The sequence below is a fragment of the Myotis brandtii genome, unplaced genomic scaffold (assembly GCF_000412655.1).
Source record: "Myotis brandtii unplaced genomic scaffold, ASM41265v1 scaffold79, whole genome shotgun sequence".
NCBI lineage: Eukaryota > Metazoa > Chordata > Mammalia > Chiroptera > Vespertilionidae > Myotis > Myotis brandtii.
This window is the reverse complement of record NW_005371173.1, coordinates 4,754,578-4,774,099: the sequence shown is the minus strand read 5'-3', so window position 1 is coordinate 4,774,099 and position 19,522 is coordinate 4,754,578. Positions and strand designations below refer to the sequence as shown.

The window sequence follows — 19,522 nt, the reverse complement described above, 5'->3', positions numbered from 1 at the left end:
TTTTCATCACTCATTAATGATGAACTTTCCCCTCATGGTAGTAAAGCACCATTTGAAAGATTACAAATGTCTTAGGGTATCCTGGAACTCTTTACTATCCCAGAAGTTAAGTTACCTTATTTGGAAATGTTATGTTATTCCCAGATACTTAACTTTCATAGTCAAAGTGAGTCTGGGAACTCAGCAGTGAACTAGTCAGCTGATATGGTCTCGAGTGATCAACACTTTCTCATATGTAGCTCATTCCCTCTGCTGTTACAGAATTTTACAGCAGTAACCTCTTCTAGGCTCAGAGCCCAGTCAGAGGGATTGTCTTATTCAGTTTGACTTTTCATATGATCATCATTGTGCTAAAAAAGTCGAGGAATGCTGAGGTGAATTAAGACAAGTCTTTTAAGGAGCTACAACCTAATATGGGCAATAAAGTAAACATACAAATAATTTTAAAAGTAAAGCAGATGCAATTAGTACCATAAGAAAGAGACAAAATGCAGTGGGAGGAGCTGAGAAGAGGAAAGGATGAGATCTTGTTGGAGTAAACAAGAGAGGCTCATGGAGAAGGGAGATTTAAGATGGACTTTTGAGGCGATAGTTATTCATTGGACAGGGCAGGTGGGGAGAACATACTAGTAAGAGGGAGTAATATGAGCAAAAGGAACAGAGAGTTGGAAGCACATGAGTTACATATCAGGCGACCTTTCATTTTCACTCATGTTGAGGGAACAGAGAATAGTTCATTTTGATTGGAGGGTAAGGAGTGGTCAGTGGCAGGAAGGAATATGGCTGGAAATCTATTCTGAGGACATCTTGTGGAAGGCCTGGGTTTCAGGCTAGGACACTCACACTTAATGTGACAGCTGGGGAGTCTGTGGGTATGAAACCATCAGTGGCAGTGTGAATGGAAAGGAAAGGATGGTGATGAAAGGTACTTAGAACTGAAATGTAGGGAACTGATTGTGATAGTGGAGGTGGGGGGAGTGAAGGTAAGAGTCACAGATACACCAGGTGTATAGTGTAGATTCCAGTTGGTATTATTCAGTCCCTCTACCTGTCACATTAGGATACAGAATTGCTTTCCAGAATTGACCACACATCATGATAATAGCTATACATAAGTATTACATCATTATATAATAATATACGGTATACCTAATATTACATGTACTAATGCCACAATTACTGTATATATCAAATATGTTTTGCTTTTAGTTCTAGGATTAAATAGTTACTCCTAGAATTACCCATTTCTGGGATTACCCAGTTTAAATGTGAAGGTCAGTTCATTCAGTCTCTGTTCTTTCAGCAACCTTTATTGAGTGCCCACTGTATAGGATTTGGTCCCTATACTCCATGGCTGGCCAAGCCCACATGCTGGGTCTGTCCTTAAGATAACTCAGACTCAAACAATAAATATTGATTTTTAAAGAAATCAAACAAAGAGAGTGATGAAAAACTGAAAAGAGCATTCAGCGTTGCTCTATTTCATTCTTGCCTTTGCTAAAGACGAGGATGGGGGACAGAATCAATCTCAAGCCCATGCGGCTTGGACAGAGCCTGGTGTTCTCATCTGGCTCAGTGAGTGTCAGAGAATAAGAATGGCCCATTAACTTCCAGAGGACATGGGATCAAACCAATAAAGAGTGGTTCATATTTTTCTATACAGTGACCTCTTCTCCGAAGCAGGGCCCTCATTAACTTAACAGCTGTCCTAATGTGGCTTTAACCCGGTGACTCTTTACATTCCTTATGGCTTCATTAGTTCCCTTGAGACACATCCCGTCCTGCACCACAGCTATGATCTACAGCCTAACAAATTCCCTACAACACCCGGCATATGGATCTTACTTAACCCAGCAGGAAAAAGAAGGGAGTAGTTAATCACTGATTAAAATGCCAGAACAAAATCCTGTAGTTTTTAGAAGGATCTGGGAAAGCAGTAGCAAAGTCAACTCAGTTTGAGTGATAGCCAGAAAGTGAGTTAGTTTAATTTGGGGCACCTGGGAAAACCAAACACCAAACCAACCCCCCTACCCCCCCAAAAAAACACACCAAAAAACCACACACAATAAAAAACCTAAAACCCGAACACTTCCTATTCCATTTATTTTCCTGAGGAAAAATATTTCTAACTTAAGCCTTTGTCAGTATTTCATAAAAATTTGTTTGGACAGTAGCTACATTGTATTTGTCATAGTCAAGTCTGAGTACACAATCTAAGAATTATACACCAAAAACTAATTTGCCTAATTTACTTCCTGGGTAGCTGTTAGTTTGGAAATAATAGAAAGCATTAACGTTTTGTGGGGGAGTATGTTGTGCAAATATTTATGATGTGCACAAGTTTTAGTAAATATTTCATCTGAGAACTCCATGAAGCAGGCAGGCATCATCCTTTACCACCAAGATAATAGCAGACAGGAAAGGAAGCTGCTTGTAGAAATAGCACTTAACAAGGAGTCAGAAGATGTGGGTTTTGGTCTCCGCTTGTCAAATGCGTTTTGTTGCGCAAGTCACTTAATTCTCCTATAATCCAGGTGTGCCTCAGGCTTTTTATTTATTTATTTTTTTTAAGTTTTGAAATTTGGAGTAGGTTAGATGAGATGGTCTTAGTCTGGGTCTGTGGACAACCAGGAAAATCTTGGATGATTTTTGGAGACTTGAGATTTGTACACAAAATGTTGTGCCTTTGCTTCTCTTTGCCTCTCTCTCTCTCTCTCTCTCTCTCTCTCTCTCTCTCTGTAGAGGGCATTAACTAGGGAGAGGGCTTCTGGCTTTTATCATATTCTCAAATACCACCTCCTACTGTTCCATTCCTCAATGAAGAACTATTAGGATGCATGATCTCTCAGGACCCTGCTAGCATCAGTAATTTGAGATTCTCAAGAAAGCCCAAAGGTGATTTAACACCATCTGACAGATCCGTGTAGTTAAGAAGTTAAGGTACATATGGAATAGTTGACCCTAAACTCCATAATGAAGCAAAAATATGGTCATCCTGCAATTTGCTGTAGGAGCTCACTCTTGGAATTATAAAGATGCAGTTTAGTATGCTTTCCTGTGTGTCTGTGGTCCTCTGGACACTCATGGAGCATGGGGTTCCTCCCTCAGCCTCTTGCTTATCCTCTCCCCAACCCATGGGACATACAGTGGTCAAAGTGGTCGGAGAGGGTGTGGTCTCAAAAGGGAGAGGGGGTGGAGTGAATGAGAAGGTCCGGGGAATGAGCAGTTTGTCCTGAATTCACCTACTTGGAAAGTCCTATATTTGGCATTGTAGCATTAGACATCACCAAATCCAATGTTTAATCAAGTTTTTTATAATCTTGTTATGAATTCTCTTTCTAAGGATTACATATTACATTCTTTTCTTTCCACATTTTTCCAAATTGCATGTGAAATAATCCATCTGGAATAATGTAAGTTAGATTGCCTTTGAGGTCCACACCAAAAATGTGAAGGAGTAATTTATGGATGGGCAAAATTAGGCTTACACCCTGGGACAATTAGCACTAATCCATGAAACTTGGAAACAAATTTGACCTACATCTCCATTCAAGCCCAACTGGCTTTCAGTGATTTGAGGTGTTATTTGGGCACTTTTCTGTTTGCTCATGAGCATAAAAAGCTTTGGCTGTAGACCATGGAGTTAAGGAAACAAAGCAAGGCTTTAATTCTTGGGTTTCTTAGAGGTGGCAATGAGACATTTTTACTTATTAGCTAACATTTGTTGAACACTTAATATCTCTTAGGTATTCTTTTAAGGTCTTTGATGGCAATGTTTCCTCTATGTATCACAGTAGTCTTATAAAATAATTTTTTTTTATTTCTCCCATTTAGCAGATTAGAGAAGAGTCTCATAGATATTAAACAAATTGTTCAAGGTCACAGAGGTAGTAATTCAGGCAGCTGCAAGTCAACTTTTGCATGGCTTGTGTTGCACCCATGTGAAAAAAAAGTATTACTATAGCTTTTAAAGTACTAAGTTTTCCCCAACTTATATGGTTGAGGGTCTGAACAAATTGGTTACTTATATTACTCATCAAGAGAAAAATGTATGAAAATCTTTTTCTTCTTTTGTAATTCATTACCCCCCACCCCCACAGTTACCATGATGTTATGGGGACCTTTTGGTTAATTTAAATTTTGCTTCAAAAAATCATTGGACCTTGTATTACTTCAGAAATGGATATAAAGATGATTTCCAAAAGGCACGCATATAGCTTTGTGGAAGGGCTCTGTAGAGGGACAGACAAGTAGGGAGAGATCCAGGGGCCAGATGAAAAATGAACCAAGCTTCAGGTCATCAAATGAAGTAAAAACTTCAAGGGGATGTCTTTCAGTTAAAGATGGGGTGATAACAGTCCCCCAGGATAATTGTGCTTGGCTGGTTTGGGTATGTAAAATGAGGGTTATTTCAAGGGCAACTTTTTCTCTCTGTTAAAAATAAAATATATGTCTTCTATGAGTTTCAAAGTATAAAGAAGGTAAAGACCACTTTCCAACTTGCAACTTCAGTATATTTTTCCTTTGATGATTCTTTTGGCAGACAGCTGGTTCTAGGAGAGGCAGAAGGCTAGTAATGGCAAGATGATGACAAATTTGGTTGAATGGCCAGAGTTAGGCCAACCCTCAGTAAGCCCTGCTTCATTCAGGACTAGCCTTCTGGATTTATTTAAATTTAAGTACATTTAAATTCTTCCCCTTAGGAAATTCTTGAGCCTCCTGTTGCAGGTTCATTTTTCAGTAAAGATTTTCTTCCCAACGATTTCTCTTAATCTTTTATTGTACTGTAAATATAAGAATTTAAAAACCCAGCTCTTAGTGGGTTTATTCAATGTCTTCAATATTTTTTGTATCATTTTAAACAAATGAAAACAAGATCCCAGAGACCTTAAATCCCTATTCTTTTGGATTCGATCTTTGAATGTATTTATGGAAATTATGGTGTTTCTTCTAATTTATTATTTGAGGAAAGACATTTTTTTTATTAAAAATTGGGTTAAGGAGGAGTTAGAATAAGCATAAATTAAAAGTAGGGTAAATTGCTGGAGTGATTAGGTATAACCATCCACTGCATAAATCACACTTGGTTTACTTATCTAAAGGTCACAGAAAGAAGTTGGCATAGAGAAATTGGCAACATTGCTCTGATAATGACAGAAGTGCAGGCTTCTGAGTTCTTTATGAAATATTTCATCAGCACAATTGAGACTAGTATGTCTGAATGAATGAAGTCACATCAGATGTAGGTTTGTCTAGATAGGTGTGTGTCTGTGGGCGGGGGTGGGGGGTGGGGGAAGGCACCACATCACCTGAGTCAGGTGGACTTGTTAATCTCAAAGGTTTACAATATAAAATAAAACCATGGTGCATGCTATAGTACAGTGCACTCAGGCATGACTATGCCCCTCATTTCTTACCCTCAGCCTCCTCAGGCTAACACAGCTTGTCCCAAACACTTCTTTGAAAACAGTTTTCTTACTCTGATGCCTCTGGGGGTCACAGCAACAGATCTGCAGTGAGAACACACAATTGACGCAGACCTCAAATTGAGTGCCGTTCATGGTCCTGTTATCCCAGGTTTAATTCAATTATGTATCAACAAGGGGAAATATTGACTTACCTTCTTTTTTGGTTGGAAACTTAAGGAGTATTAAATATTAGTGTTTTGAGGACGGTCACACAGCTCTCCTTAACAGTATCTTGCAACATGCCCAGAGGAGACTAAACTTTTTTTTTTCAGAGCTTGGGTAAGGATCAAAAGTTTAAGCAGATGCCTTGGCAAAATATTTGTTAAATTGGGCTTTCTTGCTCTAGAAAGGAGAAATTCCACCCGCCACTCTTTTTAAAAATTTACAACTTAAAAAAATGACAAGTTGTAAGGAAATCAGGTCTTATCTTTTCTTAGACGTGCTGTCTCCTGTATTATCACCTCCGTTTGGAGTCACCTCCTGTTGAAATCATACCCAAGCTTTAAAATGAATTGAAATTCTGTCTCCACTCTAATTTTCCAGAGTCTCTGTATTTGGAGCTTCTAGCTCTAGTGAGCAATTATTTTGGTTTCCTTGATAACTCCGAATTCCATAAGCACAACTCTATAAGCTAGTAGAGTGCAGGGATCCTATCTTTTCCTATCATCTCATTCACCCCTCCATCCCTCTGACCCCAGGCACAGTGCTTTCTCCATATTAAGTTTTCAATGAATATTTGATATAGGAATTAGCAAATATTTGGTTGCTAGAAATCCTCTCTCATTTTGGGGGTAGCACCACATGTACACTTGGAAAAATTAAAGTTCTACATTTGAACTCTGTAGGTGTAAGAGTTGGGCAAGATCCGGGGCCCATTAATAATTTCTCAATATTTTAGATGTTCAGTTACATTTCTTCCTCCTATTATTGCCATTTCTCTCTAGCTGCTCATACAAAGTATTTGGCCGTTAATTTTCTCAAAGGCATTTTATTTTATTACATTAAGTTTTTCTGAATGTACCTGGTTAGCATAGTGCCTGGCATAGAGTATTAAGGTGCTTAAAGCTGTTGTTGAAAGAAATAATAAAGTAAGTACTATTTAATGGATCTCCTTAGATAACATGCTCTCATTTCTTGAAATACTTACCACTTCAGCATTTATTTCCTCTAAGATCAGGACAATGTCTCACTCATTGAAAGGGATGGTAAGATGGCTCCATTAATTCCCTTGGTCAATTTATGACTGTCCAGGAGCTATGGCCATAATGACCATAGAAATACAGAGACAGACTGATAAGAATATAAAACACAAGGGTTAGTGTAATAGGCAGGTCTAAATTAGGACATGTGTAGTGGGGGAGTCAGAGGCTCATGGATCCTCCCTAGAATCCATGAAGATGGGAGGGTATTGGGGGTGACATTGGGGGGGTTTCTGTTGTTCTGACTCCAGCTCAGCCATTCCTACCCATGCTCATCACTGGATTTTGGGGGCTCTGCAAGACCACGGAATGCCCTCGAAGCCCCTCTGTGACCCCTGACATTCAACTCTCCGTTCTCCCCTGACAACACAACCCAGAGGGTGGAGAGCTCTTACTTCTTTTTGCCCTGTCAGTAAGGGGCCTTTAATCTGTTTTAGCATGAAAAATTCATTAAGAATGTAGTCTTATTTCATCAGCGAAGCCCTCAAATTTTAAATTAAATCCATAGGTCTGGTTTAGCAACCGCCGTGCAAGATGGAGGAAGCAAGCTGGGGCCAATCAACTGATGGCTTTCAACCATCTCATTCCGGGGGGATTCCCTCCCACCGCCATGCCCACCTTGCCAACATACCAGCTGTCGGAGACCTCGTACCAGCCCACTGCTATTCCACAAGGTATGGAGGAGTCAAGACGGTAGAATGTACCTCCTGATAGCTCTCCCTGCTGCTGATTCGGAGGAAGCCTTGGTGACACTGTTGCCGCTTGCATGTTAATGACATTACATCAGGTTGTCCCGAATGTCCCAGTCACATTTCAGAAACACAGTTTGTTTTGGGACATATCTGAATCTCTCTAGATAAATTGTGTTGTAATATTATCCCATTTCAGTATTTGAAAACAAAACAAAAACAATGAAACCAAACAACTTTTCTTTAAAAAAAATTGCGATTTGCTTTTCTTTTGTTACAAATTTTACCTCTACAATTGTACTCCAGTGTGAAATTCACTGAAGTTCCACGATGGGTACCAAGTACAGGGGTCATTGAGGGAAGGTAAACTTTGATAAAGGCACTGTTTGTTGGCACACAGAGGTGAATGGGATAAATAAGACGAAGTTATTTTGGATTATGAAAGATAGCATTCTAGGCGGTCGAAACTATACTATTGCACTAATACTGAGATGCTTTGAAAGTATATTTGCTAAAGAAATTTGAGACTTGCAACTCTTACATCGGTTAATTCTTATGTTGATTAATAACATTCGCTACCCACATAGGTTTGCTAGCCTTGTTAATGTGGTTTCTGAATTCCTATTCTGGGTGAGTTTGCCATGAAAGTATATAAATCAGTTATGTACTTGCACATATGTGCGGAGGTATTCCCATGTTAAGAAATGGGATGGGTGGGTGCAGAGTGGAGGGGGTCAATGGGAAAAAAAGGGGACATCTGTAATACTTTCAACAACAAAGGTACATTTAAAGAATAAAAAAATAGAAATGCAGTTGGAAGTGAACATGTGGCCTGATGGCGTGGTGCCGGTGAGCTTTGGCACTGCACTTCCTACAAGGAAACTTGGTGGCTGACCATCTTCTTCATTGCAGCCGTGTCAGACCCCAGCAGCACCGTGCACAGACCTCAGCCGCTCCCCCCGAGCACCGTACACCAAAGCACTCTTCCTTCGAACCCGGACAGCAGCTCTGCCTACTGTCTCCCCAGCACCAGGCATGGATTTTCCAGCTACACAGACAGCTTTGTGCCTCCGTCCGGACCCTCCAACCCCATGAACCCCGCCATTGGCAATGGCCTTTCACCTCAGGTCAGTCCCGTGTTTCCAGACAGATGATTTGCTGTATACCAGAACCAAACAGTCAATTCCCCCAGGCAGCGGTATAATGAATTGCCAAATTTAAACCATAATGTATTCCTTATATGAGCCACATGATTTCAGTTTCCTAGCTTCCTTTCTCTCCAGCCTTCCTATGGGGCTGTATCAAAAGTTGCAGCTTAAACTTAAAATTCAAGTGATTCCTAATGGAATCAGGGAGATTTCCGTTTAGACGTAGTTGTCAAGGTGTTTGTCGTTTCTACTCCTAGTTCTGGTCTTTGGGTAAGAAACTCTCACAGACTTAAAAACATGGTATTTGGTCAGCTGAGAGAGTTGTGAACCAAAGCAACTAATAAAGCACCAGATTTTATAAAACAATTGGGAGGAAGCAAACAAGTTGTGTGAGGAGAGACCCAGCTGATGACTACAGAACTCTGGTGTAAATGAGTCATAAATGCCTGAATTAGGAGAATTACTGCTCCTTGGGAATATAGAGATATTTGAATATTGTAATTGTTTTTCTAATTTGCATTGGACTATGAGCTTTTCTTGAAAGATCATATTAATAAATTGCCTTATAATTGCATGTCAGAGGGTTGGTTAAATTTCCTACATGTGGCATCTGTCTGGGATTGACATTATTAGCAGTTGTTTAAATACAGATCGCTTGATTTTATTAGAGAGCTCTGGCCCAGGTGGTGAGGAGAGCTGCCCACTAAACTTGGAGAAATGTCACAAAGGGGTGGCAATCTATAATTGCGATCGAGAATCTCTTCGGGGCTGAGAGTGAGAGTTTTAACAGCTTTATCTTTCCTTAACCGCCTCTTTCCTCTTGGTGGTTAGAAAAACAGAGAAAAGCTCAGAATGACACAAATGAAAAGTGAAAAGACAATTATAGTCAATTACACACTAATCAGTGACTATCACCGCTGCCGAAGCACCAAGAGGGCATTCTAATAGGCAGAAAATGAGATTTTAATGGCACAAAGGGTGGCCAAAATAACGACTCATATATCTTTGCCTTCTTCGTTCTCTTCAACTTGTGGTTTGCGTCTTGGGAGTGGAGTTCCTGGGCTCTGCACAACAGTGATAACTCTGAGCAGCTAAAAAGTTCAAAGCCGTTGGAGTTGAAAAGAATGAATAGTAAAGGCAATGAAATAAACATTTCTGCCTAAAGGCATAAATCCATAAATCCTTTTTTGTAACAGTAAATGTAATTAAGTTTCATAGATTCCTATAGCACATTCTGGGATAAAAAAAAAGAAAAAAAGAAAAAAAAAGAGGTGGATTTAAACCTCAGCTGAAAATAACATGAAAACAATAAATGTGCTTCCTACTGAACTTTAGTGCATTTAATTTCCAAGTGCTGGCATTTATAAATGTGATTCTGCATGAACATCTTGGACTTATAGATGCATCATTAAATGCTCAAATTTATAGCATGTAAGCATCTTCCACAGTTTAGAAGTAACGTCAGAGTTATCTCTGCAGTTTTAATATAAGTGGTTTTGGGCCATGGAAAAGCTTTTTATGAATGTGATTTGATTGAAAGTTTTAATAAAAATAAACTTTAAGCCTAACTACTTCTGGAAGGTGAGACCCAGGATTGTCTCAGTATTTTTTAGTGTTCAACCATAGTAAATACAAGGACAGAAATCTCTATTCTACCCGTGAAACTGCTAGCTTTTCATAAGTGTGTCACCTTGCATTTTCTAAGAAGGGTATTTTATTGCATTATATAAGCATTACAAAAGTGGAATTATTAGCACTTGACCTTGAAACTGTTAATCCTTGATTTTCAAGAAGCCTGGCTATGATTCCGGACTTGGCAGTAGGGTGGGAATCGTTCCAATATCAAGCAGTGGAAAATTCCACAGGCAGTTTTTCCTGTATTTCTTTACTATACTCCTATATATTATGTTAATCCCTTCCTTAAAACATTGCAAATACTCAGGATATTTTGCATTTCTGCCATACATTTCTGTCTCAAACCACCAATGTGAATGCATGTTGTCTTAGTTCTGATAGCATCCCCAAAGAATTAGGAAAGTAATATGAAGCTTCTTATTTCCTCACACAAAACTGAAGAATGAAAGTCAACGTCTCATCAAACATCTTTGCAAAATGAGGGACTAGAAAACTTGGGCATTAGAACTCATATTTTTACAGCTTTTGGGATTTATCACTCCTCAGGAATACCTCTATTCAAGCAAGGGAGGGGGTATCCTTGTTTGTGGTTATCTGGCTTTATTAAAAATATTATGAAGAAAATTTGAAGACAAAAGCCCACGTCAAACAGCCTGGTTTACCTGTAAGCTAAAGTAGAGAAAGGGTGGTGACCCTTTAGTCTTATTGCTTATTTTATAGAAGAGCTTATTAATATATCAGACCATATAATATTAAAATAAAACTAATCTTATTATTAGCTTTCTTCTTTTCCTTTCACTCTTCCACTTCCTCTTCCTCTATCTGGACATCTAAGATGCAGACATATCCACTGGAGGTTCAGAGAGCTCATGGTCACTGATAGTGAGAGAATTGGGACTAGAACCTGGGATTCTTGGCTTCTGGTCTAGATCTTGTCCATTTTAGTCCATTCATGGTTGAATGGAGAGGAAACAGGTTTTATGAAAAATAAAGGCAGGGGTCTTCAGTCATATTTTAAAATCGTTTAGTAGAAACTAGCTTTCTAAACTTTTTGGGGTTCAAGTTAATTTACACTCTTTGTGCTAATACACTCCTTTTTATTTTTGCTTTACACATTTTTTTCTATCAATCTTTGAACTTCCACTAATAATTCAGTATGCTTATTGTAGAAAATGCAAATCTTTTTTCCCCCCAAGTTTCTTTAGAGTAGAAAACATTTACCCTGGGCAACCACTGCTAATATTTTTGCCTATTGCCTTCTAGCTCTTCCTTTTGGGTCTTATGCTCTTAAAAAATTATGCCTGAGATAGTGGTGAATATAACTTTGTATCTTGTCTTTTCTCTAGCTTTGCATTTCTTTATAGACCTTTCCCTACTTATGAATTTAAATGGAATTGGAGCTAAAGTTATTTGAGTCATTATGATCAATTCAGTGTAGGATATTTGATCTGTTAAAATACATGTGCCTTTTATTTGACTTTTTTCCTAGTGTCATTGAAATTGATGGGTCATTTGCCATTCATACTTGAAAATCATGAGTTAGAAGATGTGAAACTTGTTTGATGGGCTTTTTTGTTTCTTGTCAAGGGATTAATAGGTACCTTGTTTCTCTGTATGTGTTGACTGTAGTTGCTTTTTTGTGTGGGAGGGGTTGTTTCTAATCTATCTGTCCCCTCAAGCAAAGATTCTTCTAAAGCTTGGAATCAAAGTCATTATCCAAGTGTTTGTTGGATGCCCTCAGTTCTTCGCTCAGGGAAGGTCTCAGCTTCGAGAGGGGTGGGTTTGTGAAGCAGGGACTCAGAAGGCCACACCTGCCCAGATGCTGATGTTGTAGCAGCAATGGACTGACATGCACTTATGACATTATAAGCCTCAGAATATTGACCAAAATTCTTAGAAACTTTGTTCATATCTTTCCTCAAGTTCTGAAAGGGTCTGTGCATCACTGAATTGCTGGCAAGTTTATCTTGTTCTGAGGGAATCAGTAACTATATCTGGGAACAGTCCCACTTATCTTATGGAAAAACTGGAGGCCAATGCACACAATCACAGAAATGACAGGGGAGTTATCACCAGAGTTAAGAGCCAAACCCATCTCTCTTCCCCGTGTTACTAATTCTTCTATAAACGGAAACTGCGCACTTCACTTGCTGAGGAAGCACAACATCCCAGAACGTTTTCCACGGGCCCGCCCTGGCACTGATGCTCACCCTGATGTTCCCATAGGCATGGCTGAAAGGCTATGAATGGGAGTGTTCAGCCTCCCATTGCCTCAAAGACTGGATCTGTCCGGGAACTTGAGGCGAGGTTCTCAGTGATGGGTGAGGGAGAGGAGAAGCTAATGACCTCAACACTTTCTGCTGTCTCTGAATTGTATTTTGTTTGAACTACATAACCCATTTAGGAGATGGGGGCTTATATAAGGAAGGACAAAAAAACCTTCTGAGAAGAAAACCATTCAACTCACTCTAGAGAGGAATTTCCCCGCGGTACCTGCATTCTCTTGAAAGGTTGTGTTCTCTTGGTGCGAGACAATAGAGAAAGAACACAGGGAAACAGAGACAAAGTATTTCCCCTCTACACCCCGATGGAATGTTACCAGCACCTTCCTGCACGTGCAGGAGAGAAAAAGGAATGTTGACTTGGAAAAGGGAGGGCCAAGGAAATATTACCACATGCTCAAGACACAAGACTAATTAACATGCTCTTCTAATTAACTTCCTTTGTGAGAAACACTACCCTCACCCCCCCCCACTTCCAAAACACACACAGCCAAACCTGAGAAACAAAACCTATTACATTAACAACCTTTTATCGTTTCACACTCGACCCCCACCCCACTTCTCTCCACAGCGTTTGGTGACAGCTTCTAATGATTTCTTGAGTGACATACAGTATCAGTGGGTTACAGGGAAGCTTTTTAAAAAATGTTATGTAGCATAGAAAAATGGGCCACTAGGCTGCATTTAGGGTTCACCAACCATTGCAAATGATTCTTCAAATGTTTTGGGTTTGGTAAAACCTAAAACACATTTTGCCAAGTACTTTTCCTCCTTAATTTTTCAAACTGCGCATTTTAGGGAAAATTTGACCCATATGGTTTTGATTCATTTACTCATATCATTGACTTTTTTTCCCCCTTATGGAGCCATTTGATATCCAAGAAGCTTTCTGAGCCGTTCTTATGTTCATTTTAAGCATTTCCCTTCTTAAAAAGAGGAAGTCCTCTTTGCAGCCTCAGAGGCCATAAATTTCGAGTACTCTCTCAATTCAGCAATACTTAAGAATACATTTGGTATAAATCTGGATTATTATGAACACATTTTATGTTTAGAGCAGATGGGCAGATTTTTGTTTCTGGTTTATGGGTGAAACAAATGACAAAATAAGAAAATAGGCTTAAATTACAAAAAAAGGGTTTTGTTTTGGGGAATGTTTAACTGTTATTAATAAATCCCCCTGGTAAGAGCTATGCTCAGAAGCCTCATTTTAAAGTTAGTCCAGGTCTTGGGTAAGATGTAATTGAATAACCAGTACACCTGTCCTATTTCATGGGTAATCTACTGAGGAAAGAAAAAACAATCTCATAAAGATTTGTGGGCCAGGCTTGAAAATGCCCGAATGTTTGCTCACTACTCAGCAACTCAAGAACAAAGAGGAGGTCTGCAGATCTCATCAAGTTTACCAACCATTCATCTGCTAAGTCTGGTTGAATCATCACAGCTTTGTGGGGTGAGACACAGTCTCAGAAATGAACTCAAGAAAGAGCGGAGAGATCTTTATATAACGAGATCGTGGTTAATGGTGGAAGACGCCAGGATCATCTTTTGTTCTTATTCACATTTCACACAAGAAAACCTTTAACTCAGCCACCCCTCCAGTTGCTTTTAAAGAATAATATTAAAACCAAGATTATTAGTGTGTAATGTATGTAAATTGCATATTTGGTGTCAGCTACGCTTATTAGGCGGTTTCTCCATTTCATGCATATATGTATTAGACTGTTGTGGTTCCATTTCAAATTAGATTTCAATTGCTCAGCACAGTTTCTTTGGACAAACATTTGTTCATCCTGAAGCTTATTAGGGAGAAGCCTTTAAGTGTGAATATGTGTACACAAAACGCAAGACTCCTTTTTGACTGTGCTTGTCATTTATTGGACCACAGTGCTCACAAGGATCTCAAATTCCTTAGCTGCCAGGCAAGATGGTGGTTCTTTGTCCATGGAAGGGGTAAGGGCTTACTATGAATTAGCTTGCTGTGTGGATGGGGCATAGCCATTAAGAATGGTTGTGATGGGTACTTTCCAGTTTCGTATCAGGAGACAATCATTTTCACTGTGGCATAGTCATTCCTTGACCTTATCTTATGGGGTTGAAACATGTCAAAGCAGTAAGATTTTCCCTTGTGGCAGGGCCAGCTTCTGGACATTTTTTGAGCATGCATCTACCTGATGCCAGGCCCCAGGCAAGTTGTTTTGACCATTTCACATACAGGTTGCAGATCCTGTGCCCTAGCCTACATTCACTCACTCATTCACATACAGGTTGCAGATCCTGTGCCCTAGCCTACATTTACACATTCATTCATTCATTTATTAATATATTTTTATTGATTTCAGAGAGGCAGGGAGAGGGAGAGAGAGGTAGAAACTCAATGATGAGAGAAAATTATTGATCTGCTGCCTCCTGCAGGCCCCTATTGGGGATGAAGCCCACAACCTGGGCATGTGTCTTATTCATACAGGTTGCAGATCCTGTGCCCTAGCCTACATTTACACATTCATTCATTCATTTATTAATATATTTTTATTGATTTCAGAGAGGCAGGGAGAGGGAGAGAGAGGTAGAAACTCAATGATGAGAGAAAATTATTGATCTGCTGCCTCCTGCAGGCCCCTACTGGGGATGAAGCCCACAACCTGGGCATGTGTCTTATCTGGGAATTAAACCATGACCTCTTGGTTCATAGGTTGATGCTCAACCACTGAGCCACATTGGCTGGGCCCTCAGCCTACTTTTATCATCATGCAGAAGCAGACCAGCAGATGGCCTGTCACCAATCATTTCCCAACAGAGCCACTTCCTTCCCTTCACACTTTCCAGAAAGTCATCTGTGGAAGGAAAAGGAAGGGTTTTGATTAAAGAGATTGGTGTGGTGTCCATCAAAGCTTGGCCAGAGAGACATTTTCGTGCAACAGTGGCAGCCTCTCCAAAGCTTGAGTCTCTTTCTGTTTCATTTCTAAAGCAGTTCATGAGCTCAAAGCCAGAGCCACAGGGGCCTGCCATGTTTATGAAGGCTCAAGGATGTTTATGACCATAAATGAGCCCATTTCAGCTTTACCGGAATAACCGTGGGCCACTTGCGTGTTTCCATTCGCCATATTAGGTTTCGAGATGTTCTCTCTGTGGTGAAAACAGTGCTGCTAATCCACTTGTTGAATCGATGCAGACTGTAATTGACTTGGTGCCATTGGTTTTTCCCCAAAGGCTGTGGTTGCTACCCTTAAAGAATATGAGGAGAGCCCTGGTTTATGTCAGCTCTAGCCACAGCCTCTTGAGTTAGTTACAGATTTGGAGAATTGTGAGCGAAACAACTACTTGGCCAAAATCTCCTTTTTAGAGAAAAGGAGGGAGCGGCAGCCAGTGATTGAATCTTACATCATGTCACTGAAATGAGCCACAAGAAAACCTTTCTTGCTGAATGAAAATTCCTTGGTGTCTGCTGAATCGATTTAAATAGAAACTCCATCAGCTACTTTCTCCTGTACACTGGACAAATCAAATGCAACAACCCCATCACTTTTAGGTCTATCTGAATTCCTTTAGCCACTGAGGGGAAAAAAATTAAGGGTGATTGCTTGGTCTATAACTAAGCTCCTAGAATAAAAGTTTTTCTTTGTCCTCAGTAATACACAGTAAAGCTGTGCTGGATTCTAGTGTGAGGCCAGTGGTCTGAATCAATCCTTTATTACGGGGTTGGAATGCAATGTAAAGCTTTTTAATTTATTACTGCATTTGCAAATGGCAATATCTACAGAAATCTGAATACTTGCATATTTATTCAATTAGGGGATGAATGTGTGCTTTGTACTACAGACCCAGAAGACTGGATTCAGTCCTTACTTGTGTACTATTTTTTTTGTTTGTTTGTTTTCTAAAGAATCTGTTTCTGCAAAACAGTCTGGGTTTCATCAGAGGTGTATATTTTTCAGTGTACAGTATAATATTTAAAAATTACTCTTGACATTTCACTAGAGCTCAGTAAACTAGAATTTTGAAGATTAGTGATCCTATTGTCCCTACTGATCAATGGCAAAGATGGCAAATTGGGGACAGTGCACTTTGTAGAACCACAGAGTAGCCTTTCTACCTTCAGGGAATATTTCTTAACTGTGAGATGACGGTGCAGCTAGTCCTAAACACTGCATTAATGAGGGAGGCAAACATTGTTTAAATAAATCATTATCATTTTTTTCTCAGTTTTATGCAGCTTGCATTAGAAAATTGAATTAAACTATTGCATCTGTTCTGAGATTTAAAAGCCCTTCATAGAGCTGATCCTCTACTTATATGATTCCATGAGAAAATTTCTAGTTAAATAACTCGTCCAGGCAGAATTTCTTGTTTTAGCGTCTGTTGATGTCACATTACTGTGCTTATACCTTGTTAAAACACATTCCACACTTTATTATAAAGTATCCATTTCTCCTTTGACTCTGAGCTTCTAGAGCAGCAGTTCTCAACCTGTGGGTCTCGACCCCTTTGGGGGTCGAACGACCCTTTCACAGGGGTCGCCTAAGACCATCGGAAAACACATATATAATTACATATTGTTTTTGTGATTAATCACTATGCTTTAATTATGTTCAATTTGTAACAATGAAAATACATCCTGTGTATCAGATATTTACATTACGATTCATAACAGTAGCAAAATTACAGTTATGAAGTAGCAACGAAAATAATGTTATGGTTGGGGGTCACCACAACATGAGGAACTGTATTAAAAGGTCGTGGCATTAGGAAGGTTGAGAACCACTGTTCTAGAGGAATGGTACTAGGTCATAATCATCTTTGAACATCCAGAAACCAAAATGTGTCTCATAATAAAGGCTTGTTCCCCAAAGCAGGCTCCTGGGAATAGTAGTTTTGGGAAAAAAGGATTCTGAATCAACAGTTTGGTAGATGTTACAAATTATATTCCTTTATCTTTCAGAGTCTCAGTATACATTAGCCTACTGAGGGCTCTGGCAAGACTTGCAGTATGGAAACATGTTAGTCTAACTTGGTGTTTTCTAATTTAACTATGGAGCCCTTTTGTTATCAAACTACCAAGTTTCGAGGAACACTTCTTAGGAAATGCTGAATGAAAGAAAACACAGGTGGAAACCCAACTCATGATTTGCCCATTTCTAAAATGGTTTCCTTGATTTTTTCACAAGTGAATGTTTCTTTCTATTAAACATCTGATGTTATTGTCTGCTTCAACATATTATCATCTCTCTGTATAGAAACTTTGCAGGAAAGAGCAATTTTAAAGGAGATGCTGCAAACTTCTTAATAATGTTTACTTAGATAAGACAGATAAGGGAGTAAAGGAAAGAAAGAAAATTCCTGTTTAGTTAATTGATTGCCCTGTGGGTGTAACTCATCCATCTAAACAAGGAGCTTCAAGGTCAAAGGCACTAAATTGCAATACTTATCAGCCCCTCACTAGCTGTGTGTCTTCAGACAACTTGCTTAAACTGTCTCAGCTTCTGTTTCATCTTCTTGTGAAACCTGGAAGATATTAAAAAGAATTGTTCTATAGAGCTATGTTGAGAAACACAGGAAGTTTAAATGCTGTTTGATCAAGTAATAATACTGTTTATTTTTATTTACTTAAAAATATCATGTGAACCTCAGACAAAAACATATACTTTTGTTTGTCCCTGATAAAGAGCAAATGTGGAAACTGAATAATATCAAAGAAAGGCAGTTTCTTGGTGGACTGAAATATTTTCAGGTACTATTCCACTTAGGCATTTAAAAGAACTATGGACTCAAATTGTATGCATTCAGAATGCAGTGATTATAATATGCCTGGGATATGATAGTCTCCAGAAATACAATGTACAAAATTGGTTTTGTTTGAGTAATTTAGATCCCATTAACATGAGAATCCACTGCAATGAAAACAAGAGCCAACAATCCTTTATCCCATGGGGCTAAGTATGGGGAGGAGAGAGGGTGATCATATTTATTGTTTCCTTTTTCTTGTTTTGATTTATTGAAATACTAGAGGCCCAGTGCACGAATTCATGCATGGGTGGGGTCCAGCTGGCTTGCCCCGATGGGGACCAATCGGCTGGCTGGCAGCGGGGAGGGGCCGCGGGAGATTGGCCGACTGGCCTTGCCCCTAATTGGGCCAGTTGGCTGGCTGCTGTGGGCGTCATAGTGACTGGTCATTCTGGTGTTCTGGTTGCTGGCTTTTTATATCTATATATATAAAAGCCCAGCGACCATTGAGGCGGAACAACCAGAATGACCAGTCGCTATGACGTTCACTGACCACCAGGGGGCAGATGCTTAATGTAGGAGCCTCAGCCAGAAGCCAGGCTCACAGCTGGTGAGCACAGCGGCGATGGTGGGAACCTTTCTCGCCTCAATGGCAGTGCTAAGGAGCAGCAAGCCAAGCATTAAGGAGTGAGCAGGCGGGCGGTAAGGAGCTGGCAGGCAGGTAGTTAGGAGTGAGCAGCAGGTGGGCGGTTAGGAGTGAGGGGTCCCTGATTGCGAGAGAGATGTCCTGGATTGTGAGAAGCTGCAGGCTGGGCTGAGGGATACCACCCCCCCCCCCCCCCCCCCACTCATGCACGTATTTCGTGCATCGGGTTTCTAATATATAGATAATATCACATGAATGTATTTTAAAAAACATACAGTCCAGGCATGGCTCAGTTGTTGAGAGTTGACCTATGAACCAGGAGGTCAGAATTTGATTCCCAGTCAGGGTACTTGCCCTGGTTGTAGGCTTGACCCCCAGTGTGGGGTGTGCAGGAGGCAGCCAATCAATGATTTTCTCTCATCACTGATGTTTTTCTCTCCTTCTCCCTCCCCTTTCCTCTCTGAAATCAATAAAAATATATAAAAAAAAACCCCACATACAGTCCAGCTTCTATGATACTAGATACAGGATACATTGGAAGCATGATACTTACCTCAAAGGCATACGATTCTGATGATTTTCTCACCAGCAAAGGATAAAAGTAGCTAAAACAAAAGGTACAATAGAAAGGTTTTAGAAAGTAAAGGGCAATCTTAGTAATTTTGAGTTAATCGATTGGGAAACTCCTTTTTTTAAAAACATTTATTTATTTATTTATTTATTTATTTATTTATTTA

The 19,522-nt window shown here is 39.7% G+C and overlaps 1 protein-coding gene across 2 annotated transcripts in view; it reads left to right on the top strand.

The window, feature by feature from the left end:
- The window catches only part of PAX3 (paired box 3), a 94,591-nt gene that overhangs the window by 63,417 nt on the left and 11,652 nt on the right, over positions 1–19,522 (top strand). For both annotated transcript variants that reach the window (XM_005883485.2, XM_014531162.1), the window contains exons 6-7: positions 7,176–7,341; positions 8,269–8,483. In XM_005883485.2, coding sequence (XP_005883547.1) covers positions 7,176–7,341; positions 8,269–8,483 — 381 coding nt within the window. The remainder of the gene's footprint in view (positions 1–7,175; positions 7,342–8,268; positions 8,484–19,522) is intronic.